Source organism: Cimex lectularius, unplaced genomic scaffold (genome assembly GCF_000648675.2).
Source record: "Cimex lectularius strain Harlan isolate CLEC.00 unplaced genomic scaffold, Clec_2.1 scaffold83, whole genome shotgun sequence".
Taxonomy (NCBI): Eukaryota; Metazoa; Arthropoda; class Insecta; order Hemiptera; family Cimicidae; genus Cimex; species Cimex lectularius.
Window position 1 is genome coordinate 1,616,137 of NW_019392748.1, and position 14,241 is coordinate 1,630,377.

Genomic DNA, 14,241 nt, shown 5'->3' on the forward strand with positions numbered 1-14,241 from the left:
CGTTAAAAATGCTTAATAATATAAACTTTTACAAATAATTGTTATTATTTCGTCTCTATCTTCGATCACTCAATTTTTTTGATTTATTAAAATTAATGTTGAGGTCCTTTTTATGGAAAATCACACTTTTTTTCACTTGCTGGAGCTTTCGACTTTCTATGCAGTCTTCAGCAGAAACCTTAATTTATTAAACAGATTGCTCCAAAGTGTACGGCAATGTTTGTATCAAATAAAGTAATCGAATAGGATTAAATTAAATTTAAAATTAAAATTGATGTGTACATTTAATTTAATCTTTTGTAACGTCAACATTTAAACAAAGGCGGACGAATTAGCTAAGGCCGGACGCTCCAATCTCCGGACTTAACACCGGGATTCGGCCCTCTGACGGTGAAAATACCGTAAAAACATGATTAAAAGAAAGTATCATTGTCTGTAGACCAGATCGGTAGAGAAGCTGTCAGGTATCAAGATCACTATCAATGGATGGCCCTCGGAGGATCTAACTCGTAGAAAAAGGGACACACTCGATTAAGAGTAGGCCATGCCAGGAAGACCCAAAGGAATTTATGAACTTTTGTACCAAAGCCTGCGTATGAGTCCGGCGTGTAGAGAACAGTTGCTCGATGTGTACATAAAATTGAAGGATGCCACTCTTTGGCATGTAGGAATCTCATCCGACATGAGAATTGTGTTTGAGCAAGGCCCCCTGTTCCGAACTTGGAAGAAAGAGGGTTGTTTCATTGTATATAATACTGATAGTGATATATGCCGTAGTGAGTGTTGAGAGTGAATGTATTTATTGGGGTGAGAGCCGATGAAAGAATACTTTCCCCATCGACCCTCAATTAAGTTAGTTATATAATAGGTGTAAAAGTTGATGGAGGAATATCGAGTACTCCACAACCCTAACCTAGTGAATATGACTACGGCTTTTCTCGAGCCAATTATACATTTTTAAGAGAAAACTTTGAAAACTACTGAGAAGCTAACACTGAAACTTCTGAGGAGGTAAAATGAACGACGAGAGAGTGCTTTTACATTCAGGCTAAGTTTTCAGATGCAAGGCGTCAGAGTGTTGCCACTCCGTGTTTATATCCCTAATACGTCGTACCTCACCTGAATTATTTCTCTTACATCTAGACATCTAGCTAAGGTCTTTCCGCAACAATTTTACATCTTTGAAAAGATTTTTAAAACTAAGACGATCAAATTTACTGATGAGAGTGTGTATTTGGCACGCAGACTAATCTTCAGAGTTGTTTTTAAGGTTATTTTAAAGAAATCACAACCAATGGATTTGGATGAAATGGTTGTGAGTTAAAAAAACAACTTAAATAAATTAACAACCAAAAATGAAGAAGAGGAGAATAATTTTCATAGTGTTACTTTACCTTGCTTATTTCTCTAACGTCGCATCATTTAACTACGATTTTTTGGTTCAACAACGACTCGACAAAAATAGCAAGAAAGCTTTAATAACAATTCAAAGCTACTGCTCTTCTTTTTAGTTAGGCACAGAATTAAAATTCGCAAGAATGTAAGACGGTAACTGATTGCCTCCGTCTACTAATTCCTTGTCTAGAAATCTGCCTACCTGTTTTTTCCGGTAAATTGTTCATTTTTTAAAGGTCTTAAGAGGTAGAAGAGGTCTCAAGAAGAGGTAAATTACGATGTGGAACTTTATTAACTATTCAATGCTGATTAAAAAAATTTGCAGTATTATAAAACACCAACACCTACGATCTAAATAAGTGCGTTTTGAAAAGCATCAGGACCAGAAGGTGAAATTAAAAGTTGATAGTTTATTAACAAAAGTACACTTCTGCACTTGGTTTGCACTATAGCACGGATAAAATAGTAGAAAATAAAATAGATAAAAAGTCAGCTGTTTTCTCACCCTGAAATTTGAGTAGTCTTTTCGGGTAAATTGTTCATCTTTGAAAGGGAGTTTAGAAACTACGAGTCCGTAAAATTATAACTGTGGAGCTATATTAACAATTCAACGATTCTTTAGAAATTAACAACAACAACAAAACAAATGCAGCATTGTAAAACACCAGCGTGTTGCGTGTGTTCACCCTGCTTAATCCGTAACGTGTGACATCTGCCTAAGTTTTGAAAGTGTTGAAAAGTACCAAGAGCAGGAGGTCAAATTAAAAAGTTGAAGAGTTTATTAACAACAGAACACTTCTCCACATGGTTTGCATCTATTGCACGGATAAAATAGATAGAAACGCCAGCATTTTGCCTCATCCTACTTAATTCCCTGACGTTGCGAAATCTAACTACGATAACTAAATATTCAATAATCAATTTTATATAGAAAAGTGCAAAATTATAGATACATCGCAAGTTAAATTTTTTTAAATGGAAAAGAAGAAATGAAAACATATTTTGCGCAGTCACCCTTTAAAAAAGTAAATAAACAGACAACTGAGCAAAATTGAAATTTCCATTGGACAGAACAAAAAGACAAAAAGAGATGAAAGAAAGAAAACAGCTATTACTTTACAAGCATTAAATAACCCCGTTTCCTATGGAAAGAGTGGGGAAAAAGAAATAACATCAGTCAATGCTTTTAATGTTGTCTCAGTACTCTGCCGACGTCCACCCCGACTGCAGGACAGCCGACTGCTCTCTAAAATCAGACCATTTTCCTTTGTTTACAATAAAAATAATAGTAAGTTAATTTTAAAGCTTTTTCTTTACATTGAGCTAATTTTACGTATTAACACAATTCACCTTCATTTTTTGAACGCAACAATGGTTTGAGTAATAATTTTCAACAACTATATTATAAATGTTTACTTTGGAGAAAATTTTGTGTGAAATGCAGTTTCCTAGTCCTTCCTTTTAATTGCTTTTTCATTTAATTTTAAAGTTTAAATTTGGTTAAACTTAAATTTTTGGAAAGACTAATTAACATATAATGGTTTAATGTTTCCGATCTTTTTCATCGTTCTGATGTTGTCAGCGAGTCTGCTAAATCTAATTAATAAAAAATGGTTAAATGTCAAATTACAACGCATTCTCTCTCTCTCTCTCTCTCTCTCTCTCTCTCTCTCTCTCTCTCTCTCTCTCTTTCTCTTTCTCTTTCTCTTTCTCTCTCTCTCTCCCTTTTTTTCTTTTTTCTCTCTCTCTCTCTCTCTCTCTCTCCCTTTCTCTCTCTCTCTCTCTCTCTCTCTCTCTCTCTCTCTCTCTCTCTCTCCCTCCCTCTCTCCGTATATATACATAGTACGTAATATATTTCAAAAGAGTATTAAAAACAAGCGTACTTCTAGACATGAAATAGGATTAGAACACCTTAAAGTTTCCACAGGATTTTTATCCCATGTAATTACGCGGATTTTAAAAATCCTATTTGTTATGGTGTTCCATTTGAAAAGAAAATTTTCCTAAGTGATTAATTTAAATATTTATATGTTTTGGATTATGTTAAATATATAGACTAATTAATTTTTCAAAGTTGATGAATTAATACTTTTGCTGTGGTGTTTAGTTGAAAAAACACGTAGTATAAAGTGCTTTGTCAAAAATAGTCAAATTTTTTACGAAAACCTTTACAAGATTCAATTCAATAAAAATTTAATATTTATTTAATAAATTTGGATATATTATTTTTCTACTTAAGACAGTGTATAAATATTCATTTTTTAATTTTTATTTTTTTTATTTCATGTGTTCCATATTTCCATAGCTTGGCCAATATATAATATACAATTCAACATGATTTGGTTTGTGTAAAATTTTATGAAACCTTATTTTTCTTTATGATTTATTCATGCGACCAATAAATGATATAATAAATATTTTAGTGAATTTGCACTCTTATCACATAAATTTTTATCATTGTTATCACAGTATCACTTCTTAACTTTCTCTCAAATTTAAGTTGTTTTTACAAAGTCATTATTCACCTAAGTACTTTTGAATAAGGGTTGGGAATTCAATTGGACTTCCATTAAATCCCTATTAAAGTCAAAGGTTTCTGTTTGGTTTTTAATTGTCTTATGTTTCCCACATTAACTAAATTTTTGTCTTTCTCTCTCTCTCCATCCCTCCCTCTCTCCCTCCCCAAGTAACTCAGTAAAAATATACATTTCAGTGAATAAAATAGCAATTTAACTTTCTGATATCAATTATTGTTTAATACAGGAACATTAAATATATTTTCAGTAATCTTATTTATATTATTTTAAAACATTTACGACATAAATTAAACAGGGGGAAAAATCAAATGAAACACCTACGTCATTTACACTGAGATTTAGGACACATTTAAATTGGGAATAATATTGCATAATTCATCTGTTTCATGGTACATCTGTGCTCATCATGGTTGCAAAGAACATCTGTGACATGGTTAAAAACATGAATGAGAAAAAAAACTCTTTTCAGACTTCATAGTATGTACAATGACAATTGACACATTTACAAAAAAAAAAAAAAAAAAAAATGTTTACTTTATTTCTTGCCCAGTAGGTCTTGTGGCATGACTGGATGAGCAAATTGGGTGGTCATAACAACAACTTGTTGACACACAATGCCCATAAACGTAATCTGACCACGCTGCGATAACAAGAAAATATTCTTATTTAAACAACAGGATAATGAAAGATAACGTCGGATACGGAGGGGCCTTGAACTTGAAAAGTCTTTGCCCCTGAAACTGGAGAAAATTTGTAAACGAGAAAGAATTTAAATGTGTAAAATTATTGAAAATTTATTTATTTGATTTCATCTCTTTATACTCAGATATTGTGGCCAAGCTGGTGGTGAAAAAAAAAATGTAAATAGCATCTCTTTTATTATCACTTGATTCATCTCTAAGATTGTTTTAGGGAGAAAAATAGGAATTCAGAACTAATCCTCCTACTGTAGCTAAAAATATTACTAGATTATGATTTATAGAATTCATGAACATCCATCTAGGCTCAAAAGTATTATTACATAGTTAAGTTAAAAGTTACTTCAAAATAAATGTAACTTTAAGATTTCTTTATAAAAGCCTAGGCCTTGTATTTCTATATTACCTGTCATTTCATTTATCGAGTGCAACACAAAAAACAAAAATGAAAATAAATTATTTATTTGTAAATTAATTGTCTCAATCTCACTTTCCTCTTGTAATTGCCCTTTTTGAGGTTAGATGATTGGAGGCTCCTTTACATGATAAAAAAACACAATGTGATAGTAGGTGAGACTGCAAGTTTCCTGATGATGGGCTTAACAAATGCCTGAAACAAGAGGAAAAATAAAACTGTGAAATAAACTAGCATTTTACTTATTTAAAAAAAAACTTTAAAATTTTTTTTAAAAATCAATACAATACGATTTTAAATTATTTTCAGAAATGTGGTCACTAAGAAATTTATTTGCCCCCAAATGGACAAATTTGGAACAACGCCACAACAATAGAATAATAACCATGAGTGAAGTGTCTCTCCATGATTCTATGAATGACTGTTGGATCGTCTTGTTCAATGTTGTATACGACATAACTAACTTCTTGACACTGGTACGTATTTGTTATACTTTACTTGTTCACTAGAGGATAATCATTCAAACGACCAGACCTTTTTACAATATTGTTCAATTACCCTGTATAAATAATTATAGAATTTATTGATTTTTTCCCAATCTTTTTTTTCGTAATCATTTTGGTCAGCTTTTCTTGCCTTTTTTGATCTGTCAGGTTTGGCTTTTCACCACCTTCTGCTGCATTTTTATCATACACATATATACTTAGGTTATTATTATTAATTTTTAAGGGCATTTTAACGGCTAAGGTCATTTCACGCCCTAACATCCAAACCTTCTATCTTAGGTTAGCTATATCCCTTCTGAGTGTTATAAAGCTCTGACTCCAAAGATTCACTCATAAACTAATTTATCCTATTGCCATCCAAAGCTTTAATTTATCCTTTTAAAATTCTTAATTTGGAACGCCAAATGTATGTAAAAGTCCCATTTTAAATTTCATATAAAATTTATTTCTGTTTTTGTTTAGAATTTTGAATTTTTGTTCCATAATTTAAACATTTCCCGTAGGCTTGTATGGCTAATAATAATAATGGAGTCAGAACAGCAGCAGTCTCAGCATGAGTATAGGCTCATCCTTATCCTTTTATTCTTCCATGTAAATTTGATAGATAAAAATGCTACATAACAATAATAAGAAACATAAACACAATAACACTTTTTTTTTAAGCTAACTTTCTTATTTAAATTGCAATTTTTGGGAATTGCAGTTTATTACCCCGCAATTTGTATTTTCTTCCATTTCATTTTTCTGCTCCGGCAGCCTCAAAAATTTCTGAAAATAGAAAGAAATCTTTCACGCACAACTCTCATTCAAACATTAGCAGGCAAATATTTAATGGTATAACAATTTGGGAAAGGCCTAAATCTCATTATAAATTCCAATAAATTTGAGAAAGCTGAAAAGTGCTCGAAAGGAACAATAGGGACCCACTAACTCCTGTAAATCACTCGAAAGGATGAGCCTTTGCGACAGTCGACCAAAATATTTTTTACTGTCACAATGATACGTTCTCCACTTCGCATACATCGAGGACAAGTTTGAAAGTTGTTGCCGATTAAAAGCCTATTATGGATTAACCTGATATGACCTATTCGCAATCTAGAGAGAATCACAAGTTCTTTTCTCTCAAATTCCTCAGTTGGCCATTTATGGACAACTGGCTTAATTTCTTTCAAACTATCTCTACAGACATTCCATCTTGCCGCCCACTTTCGTTGGATAATACGTTCGTTTTAACATAAACGACTATATCATCTGGGCGGAGAGGAAATTGATCTGTTCTTTGTGGATGGTTTGCAGCGTTCCTTGCCTGTTGATCAGCTTTTTCATTTTCAGAACTTTAGTTAGTAACCCAAAAGATATGTTATTATTATTATTATTTTATAAGAATAAGGAAAAAGCCACAATTAAATTAATATTTAATTATAGCAAATATATCTGACAGACCATACCTTTAAGGCTAGTCACATCCCCTAGATGCCCATAAATAACCAAACAACTAATTTATTTATTATTGTAAATTGTTTAAATAAAACTATTTTAAAGCTGGTCTAAATTATTTAAAAAAAGAAGTATAATCTGGAATTTCTCTCTCTGTCTTTGATTTTTCTTTTTTACAACAGCCTAGAATTTTTACAACCTGTCCAGTTTTATTTTTTCTTCAAATTCATTTAGCCTATAACATAAAATTTAAATTTTGGGTAAGGAATTTAAATATTTCTAATAAATAAAATGCTTTCAGATTGTTTATCAAGTCCATCTATTTAATGTTAAAAACATCATCAAATCATGGAATCATGTACTCAAGCTTATCCAAGTTTGACTTAGTTATATAACATATATAGAGCAGTAATATAGAGTTTAGTTACTAAAAACTAAAATAACTTTTTTAGCATCCAGGTGGGTTGGAAGTGTTGGTGGAGAATGGAGGGAGAGACGCGACCATTGCATTCCAAGAAGCTGGCCACGCTGATGTATCATTATCACTGATGGAAAGTTACAGAATTGGAAGACTTCCAGAGAACGAAGAGCTTAATTTGGATCTTGTACTCGGTAACAATTGGAAAACTGGCCTCACTGCTTAATCAAATCATCAAAAAGGAAGGAATACAGACTGTCATCATATATTTGGCCTATATATTTGAACCAGATTCTGGGATTATTTATTGTGTAATATAGCAAATGTAAAATATTTATAAAGAGCCCCGGAATGTAGGATAATTATAAATGTTAGTAGCTCTGCGTATATCCACGATTTTAAATACTTGAAGAAGTGATTACAAGAAAATCATTGAAAAGAGAATTTCCAAGATGCTTGTGATTGTGCTTAAGTTCATTCATGGAAAAGTTCCATAAATTTGATTATATCTAGGTGTTTTAATTCGTCAGCAAAAATATCTCCCATAAATAAGAAATAAAATCTTCAATCAGTTCCTATTATTAAAATTGAACACTGTTCTTTAACACTAGGTTTGTTAGAACTTAAACAATTTTTTCAACTTAAAAAATAAATTTTAGTATTTGATCATTAAAAAGATGTAAAATGAAAATAGCATTTTGAATAAAATAACTAGAAAATTTCCTAATGACACCAACTACTGTTAAAAATGATTTGATTTTTGTTGTTGCATTTTTCATTGATATAGTTTTACAAAGAAAATATCAATAAAATATCAAATAACAAATAAGTTCATTAAAATTAATACATTCTGATATGTACACGATTACACGCTTCATATTGTTTAATATTACTAGTATGAAACGTTAAGAAATTTGGGCCCTACTATATTATTAAATGACTATTGTTATTTGTTATAAATTAGTATTTTTAATTAAAGATTGAATTAGTAACCAAGAGAATTAAACCAAAGATTATTTCTCAAATATTTAGTGTAATTAATAGAAAAGTTTTATTTTTTTATCAGTGACATTTTTTCACCATTTTTTTAAAGATATTTTTCTTTTATATTAAAATATTTATTATGATTACAAGGCTTTTGTGTACTTAAATCATTGTAACATAGAGTATACTTTTCGCAATTGGTCGCGGTGCGTAAAGTCAAAAAGAGGCCGACCTTTAATAATATACTTCAAATTCTTATAATGTTGATAAAACAAAAAGATTAATGTGCAGTTAAAAATTTGAATAATAAAATAGTTTCTTGCAAATTTATTGCTGGAAGGGTAGTCCTTTGAATTAAAAAATATTTGTAAAAATCAATAACTTGATCACTCATATTTATGGCTAATGTTATAATTATCATAGGAATTTGAATATTGGATTTGAATGTGTTAAACCAATTGTGAATTCTAATAAGCTTTTCTCTATGAGTTGGTGAGTGATTAGGTTTATTGTGTGCATAATGTAATGTATGTCACATTATCCAACTGCCATTATCAAACTGCATTTATTGTTTAACTCTATCCCATTATAATTTCCTTCACATTTGAATACTACTAATAGTCCATCAGTCACGAACAGATTAGTCAATTATCTCGTTTACTCAAACATTATGTTATTGATCATATACTGATATATTGCACAATTGGGCCATTCGATGACGTAATTTTGAACAAATTAATATAAACAGACAATTATTTATTGAAACTGTAACATTTTTTTTTAAAATAGTGTCTCCGGGTGGTTTTACAATCTTCCTGTACACTGTGATCTAATGCAATATTGGCTGATTTTGTATTATACGTTAGGTCTTTTAGATAAACTTAGCGGAACAAAACAAGCACTTTTTAGAATTTTTTAAATTTTCCTGTGCAAAGTTTGATTGCATGTTCGTCAATTTGGATGATTGGTCTCTAAAAGTCTCGGTATAGAGAAATTTGATCCTTTTAACTCTCATTCATTGTTCCAACCTGATCGGTGTACCATTAGAACAACGTTTTGATATTCTTGACTTTTATTGTTCGAATAATTTTTCATTGAGGGAATAGCTGAATTGAAATTTTGGTTTTATTTTATCAGATAGACTGTATTTATCCTGCAAAGGATTTATGATTCTTTTAGGAGCTTTAATCTGTTTCTTCTTTCATGAATTTGCATATTTATTAATATAACCTGAGTGTTGACGATGCGTCAACTGATATGGACTAATCATAGTTAAGTTCATTTTTCCCCTATTGCCTTGATTTTTAATTTTTTTATAAGGTTTCTGGTGACCTTTCTTATATGCTGGGCGACCACTAATCTATGTTGTATTAACAATTGGGATAACAAATTGAAATAATCTTTTCTTGATCTTATTTATTTATTTGTTTGTTTCATGCTACTTTCAGTGTAAGTATACCACGAATAACCTACTTTAATGTGATAGTTTGGTTTCTTGCTCTCATTCTTTCTATCATTCTTTCTCGTTCTCTCCCTCTTTCTCTCTCTCTCACCCTCTCTTTCTCTTTCCTTCTCTATTTATTTTAGGTGTATCTTTAACCATTACCGTCTATCCCTTTAAAATCTAAAAAAAACCAATAAACTTTTGGTAATGAACACATAAAAACTAACAAGCAATGATAATTATAGATTTTGGTGATTTTGATGTAGTTTATTTAGGATGAGCAGCTTTTGTCAAAGTTGGAATTATTAAAACGGCCCTTCACCATTCACAAAGGCTGCAATGGTTAAGGCGCTGGCCCAGTTTCATCACGGTAGGTCCCCGGGTTCAAATCCAGTGGCCCTGTATTCCAATCCAACATACCTAAAAATGGGCTTTTCAAGAGTTTCACAAAACACTTTAAATTTTTTAAATCACGTAACAAATTGGGCCATCCATTTTCGGTTATATAATAAGTTCACTCGCACTTGAGATACCAAAATTGTGTCAATGTTCTGTACTCAAATTTGTCGTATTTTTCGGCAGTTATATTACAAAAAAAAGACAATGGAAGGAAATGTTTCAATATTAGATCCAAGAGGGGGAGAAATTATCTTAATCAGCATTTAAAAGAAATAGAATAATGTTCTAATCTATGAGTGGACAAACCTGACTGTATGCTTGGTGGCGTTTTATGATCAGTTTTAACTGGTTCTTGTAATATTGTAATACTAGGGCAAATAGGATTAAATAAAATAAAAAAGAAAATAATTTTTAAATTTTTTGTAGAGATGAATCGACCACTTTTTCTACTCACGAATAATCTGAACGAAAAAAACAATTTCAGTTGTTACTGCCAAGCTTTCGATTTGTTTTAAAGTCATTATCAGGGCGAAACAACCAACAAATATGTCTGCAAATGGACATAATTAAGTTTATATTGATGATTTCAAATTTCTTTGAAGACCGTCCCAACTTTGCCAAGGACCGTATACTCTTTCATCAGGTCTCATGTAATTTAATTTCTTCGATTAAATTTATTTGTTTTCTCTGTTTTTAATCACTGGGTAAATAATAAAATACAGTAATCCCTTAACATTCGCGGGTGTTTGGTTTCAGAAAACTGCCGTGAATGTTGAGTTTATTTTCCTACGGAGGGTTACGTTCCGTGACGCTGAAAATTGAGATACAGTTCAGAACTAAAAATAAAGTGTATTCAAAATAAACGTAATAGAAGACATAACAATGTTTGAACATGTTAATTGTTTTCATTGTTCGTATATTTTTACTGTGCAAGGATAGAAATAACTAGTAATTGTTCGCTGTTTCGTTGAATAATTAATTTCTTTAAAAAACTTTCAACATAAAGATTTGAAGCGGCATAGACATCCCTTTCAAACTTAAAACTTTGATTTAAAGATGGGTCGAAATCCACTGCTGTTCAACCTTAAATAGGTGCCTCAAGGTTAAAATTTCCCTGAACTGTTTTGAAGAAAAGCTTTGGCGTGCATAAAAAATGTAAAAAATTTAACATGTCCAAAATTTTTATTCTTTCACGAAGGGTCAGGACGGGTTTTTCTATTTTGGAAGAGGAGGCATTTTGCGACACAACTTTCACGAGAGAATAAAACAAACTGAGAGGAAAGATGAAAGTTGAAAACAAAAGTTTTCTGAGAGTAAATTAGAGCCTTTTTAAAAAAAAGATAGTTCCTATTCAATGTAAGTAACAACAACGTTATTTTAAAAGTTATTTAAAAGTTATTCAGATATCGTGAGATGAGGTCGGGTGTAATGTAGGTTTCAGAAAAACATTTTCTTTATCCTGCCAACGTTTCGATCTTTATTGAGATCATCTTCAGGGCCTGGGATTTACAAACATTGTTTACATTTAACAAATCCATGTTGGATGTGGAAAAGTGAATTTACACAATGCAAAATATATTTTTTATACTCAAAGTATTTCTACTCACTCAAAGTGTTTGTCTTCTGTGTAATTGTGCCATCCTTGCGTGTCGTGTTGAGAGTGCCAGTGAGATTTTGCTGTTTATATTTATATATGTTTGGTTTTGAAGGGGTGGGGAAGGAAGTCGGTATAGAAAAGACAATTTTGTGTAAGGCGTCGGCTTCTTTGAAGTGAAAAAGATGAAGATGATCTCAATAAAAGATCGAAACGTCGGCACAATAAAGAAAATGTTTTTCTGAAACCAACATCACACCCGACCGCATCTCACGATATCTGAATAACTATCGATTAACGGTCACTAATCTCCACACACGTTATTTTAAAAGACGATAAAGGAAATAGTATAGTTATCATTGAATATCAAAATTACGTTTCTGAAGTGGAGGATTTCCTAAATTATAACGAGTGTAAAGAAATACAAAAAGATCCCACCTTAAAATTAAAAACTAGAGTTCAAACAGCCATAAAAAATAGTGATGTTTTATTCTCAGATGACCAATATGCAGTTAAAAAACTAATACCAATGAACCCAAAACCCCCAATATAATACGGCACAGTCAAAATTCACAAGGAAAACAAACTTATAAGACCAGTAGTGTCCTTTTATAATTCCCCATGCCATAAACTTGCAAGTACAATTGACAAAATAATTAAAAAACCTACATTCGGTATTAACAATTCTTTTGAATTGATAAAAGAATTAAATAACATCAATATACCCAACAACTGTGTTTTAGTGTCATTTGACGTTACTAATTTATTTATAAATATCCCCGTTGAAGAACGTACTAAACTCATAAAACGAAAACTTACCGAGAATTCTATTAACGAATTTGTAAAAAATGATATAATAGAACTCTTAAATATATGCCTACTGTCTAATTATTGTAAATTCAATAATAATAAAAGGGCTACCAATGGGGTCTCCATTATCCCCACTTGATGCCGAAATATTGATGGATAATTTCGGAAAAAAATCTTTTCAAATCAAAGAATAAATTAATTAAATCTGTTCATTTTTGGAAACGCTATGTAGACGATATTTTATGCATATGGTCTGGAACATTAGAGGATCTCAAAGAATTCCTACAACTAATTAATTCTCTAAAAAACTTACTGTGAGTAGGAACTATCTTTAAAAAAAAGATTGAACACCGCACTCACTCCATCTTTCATCATTTCTGTAAATTAGAGCCTCCAATCCATTTTTTAAAGAATGATTTTCGATACGAAAATAAAATTGTTTACGCAACTGTTTTTTCCCGAGAATAAAGAATCGGAATTCCGGAAATGTCAAAACTTTGCTCATTTTTTCATATGTGAATAGCGAAAATCGCAAATGTCAAAACCGCTAGTGTTAAGGGATTACTGTATAACTAATATTTATAATTAAGGTGAAATGAGGAGATAAATTATTATTTTATCGATGCTTAAATTGATTCTGTCTGTAATTTATTTTTGACTGTTTTTTAAGAGTTTTGTTTTATTATTTCCCTCCTGTTTAACGAAATATCGACCATTTGCCGGCGTCTGAAAGACGGCGGTGACAATTGGTCAAAACACTTTTCCCATAAGTTTAAACTTTAAAAATAGTATTTTTGATTGTTATTGCTGCCTGCCAAATTTCGATTCGATCGTTGGCGCCAAACTGTTTACAGAGTATGGATGTTATTCATCTAGGTACTTAATACAAAAGTTAATGTTCATTTGCAAAAATTGGAATGGCGATATAAGAAGTCCTGTTAGAAATGTGACAATCAGATGGAATGTTTTCATTCATGTATACAGTAAAAAAATATTTACGTCTTTGTATAAACTAAACAAAACCAAAGAGACAGATGCAGTAAATGACATGTTGTTTCTTCCATGGAGACAATTTTATTATGATGATAATTTTACTAAAGAAAACTGATAACCTAGAAAATTATCTCCTACAGTTATTTTTGTTAATATAAATAACATGTCAATATATGTTCGTGGCTTTATACGGCCAAGCGCGTCAATACAGCGTGTCATTACATTCCATACAAAAGATTTACCATTTCGGCCTCCCCGGTTTTCAATTTTCCCGTCTGTATAGAGCGATATCGTGGTTATTGATGTATCATATGCCTCTTCCAACCGACTAATACGAATTTAACGACAAAAGAAAATACGAAAAACATGTGCATCTGTACACGTTTAAATAAAAATAAAGCTACTTTAAAAAATATTCGAGAATAAAAGAACTTTCTAATTAGTACTATACACTATATTTACTGTACTATATCTTTAAGGAACATTTTTGTCTGTTTATCCTCGCCTTTTGTTTTCAAATTTGAGAAATGTCACAGCTATATTTCTTGTATAATCAAATCAATTAAAAAATAAATAAAATAAAAATAAAAACGGCAAAATTGTTAATGGGA

The 14,241-nt window shown here is 31.1% G+C and overlaps 1 protein-coding gene across 1 annotated transcript; it reads left to right on the forward strand.

The window, feature by feature from the left end:
- Window positions 1-2,599: 2,599 nt before the first annotated feature.
- On the forward strand, window positions 2,600-8,097 carry LOC106665775 (cytochrome b5-like). The gene is made up of 4 exons (XM_024227203.1): window positions 2,600-2,683; window positions 5,355-5,521; window positions 7,290-7,364; window positions 7,441-8,097. The coding sequence occupies exons 2-4, from the start codon at window positions 5,357-5,359 to the stop codon at window positions 7,630-7,632; spliced, it is 432 nt and encodes a 143-aa protein (XP_024082971.1). The 5' UTR covers window positions 2,600-2,683; window positions 5,355-5,356; the 3' UTR covers window positions 7,633-8,097.
- Window positions 8,098-14,241: the final 6,144 nt, after the last annotated feature.

Bases quoted from the DNA above. Each gene is read 5' to 3' on its own strand.
- LOC106665775 (XM_024227203.1), top strand. From the start codon at position 5,357: ATGTGGTCACTAAGAAATTTATTTGCCCCCAAATGGACAAATTTGGAA. The intron at 5,522-7,289 runs GTACGTATTTGT...AAATGCTTTCAG, and splicing joins TAACTAACTTCTTGACACTG to ATTGTTTATCAAGTCCATCT. The intron at 7,365-7,440 runs GTTTGACTTAGT...TAACTTTTTTAG, and splicing joins ATGTACTCAAGCTTATCCAA to CATCCAGGTGGGTTGGAAGT.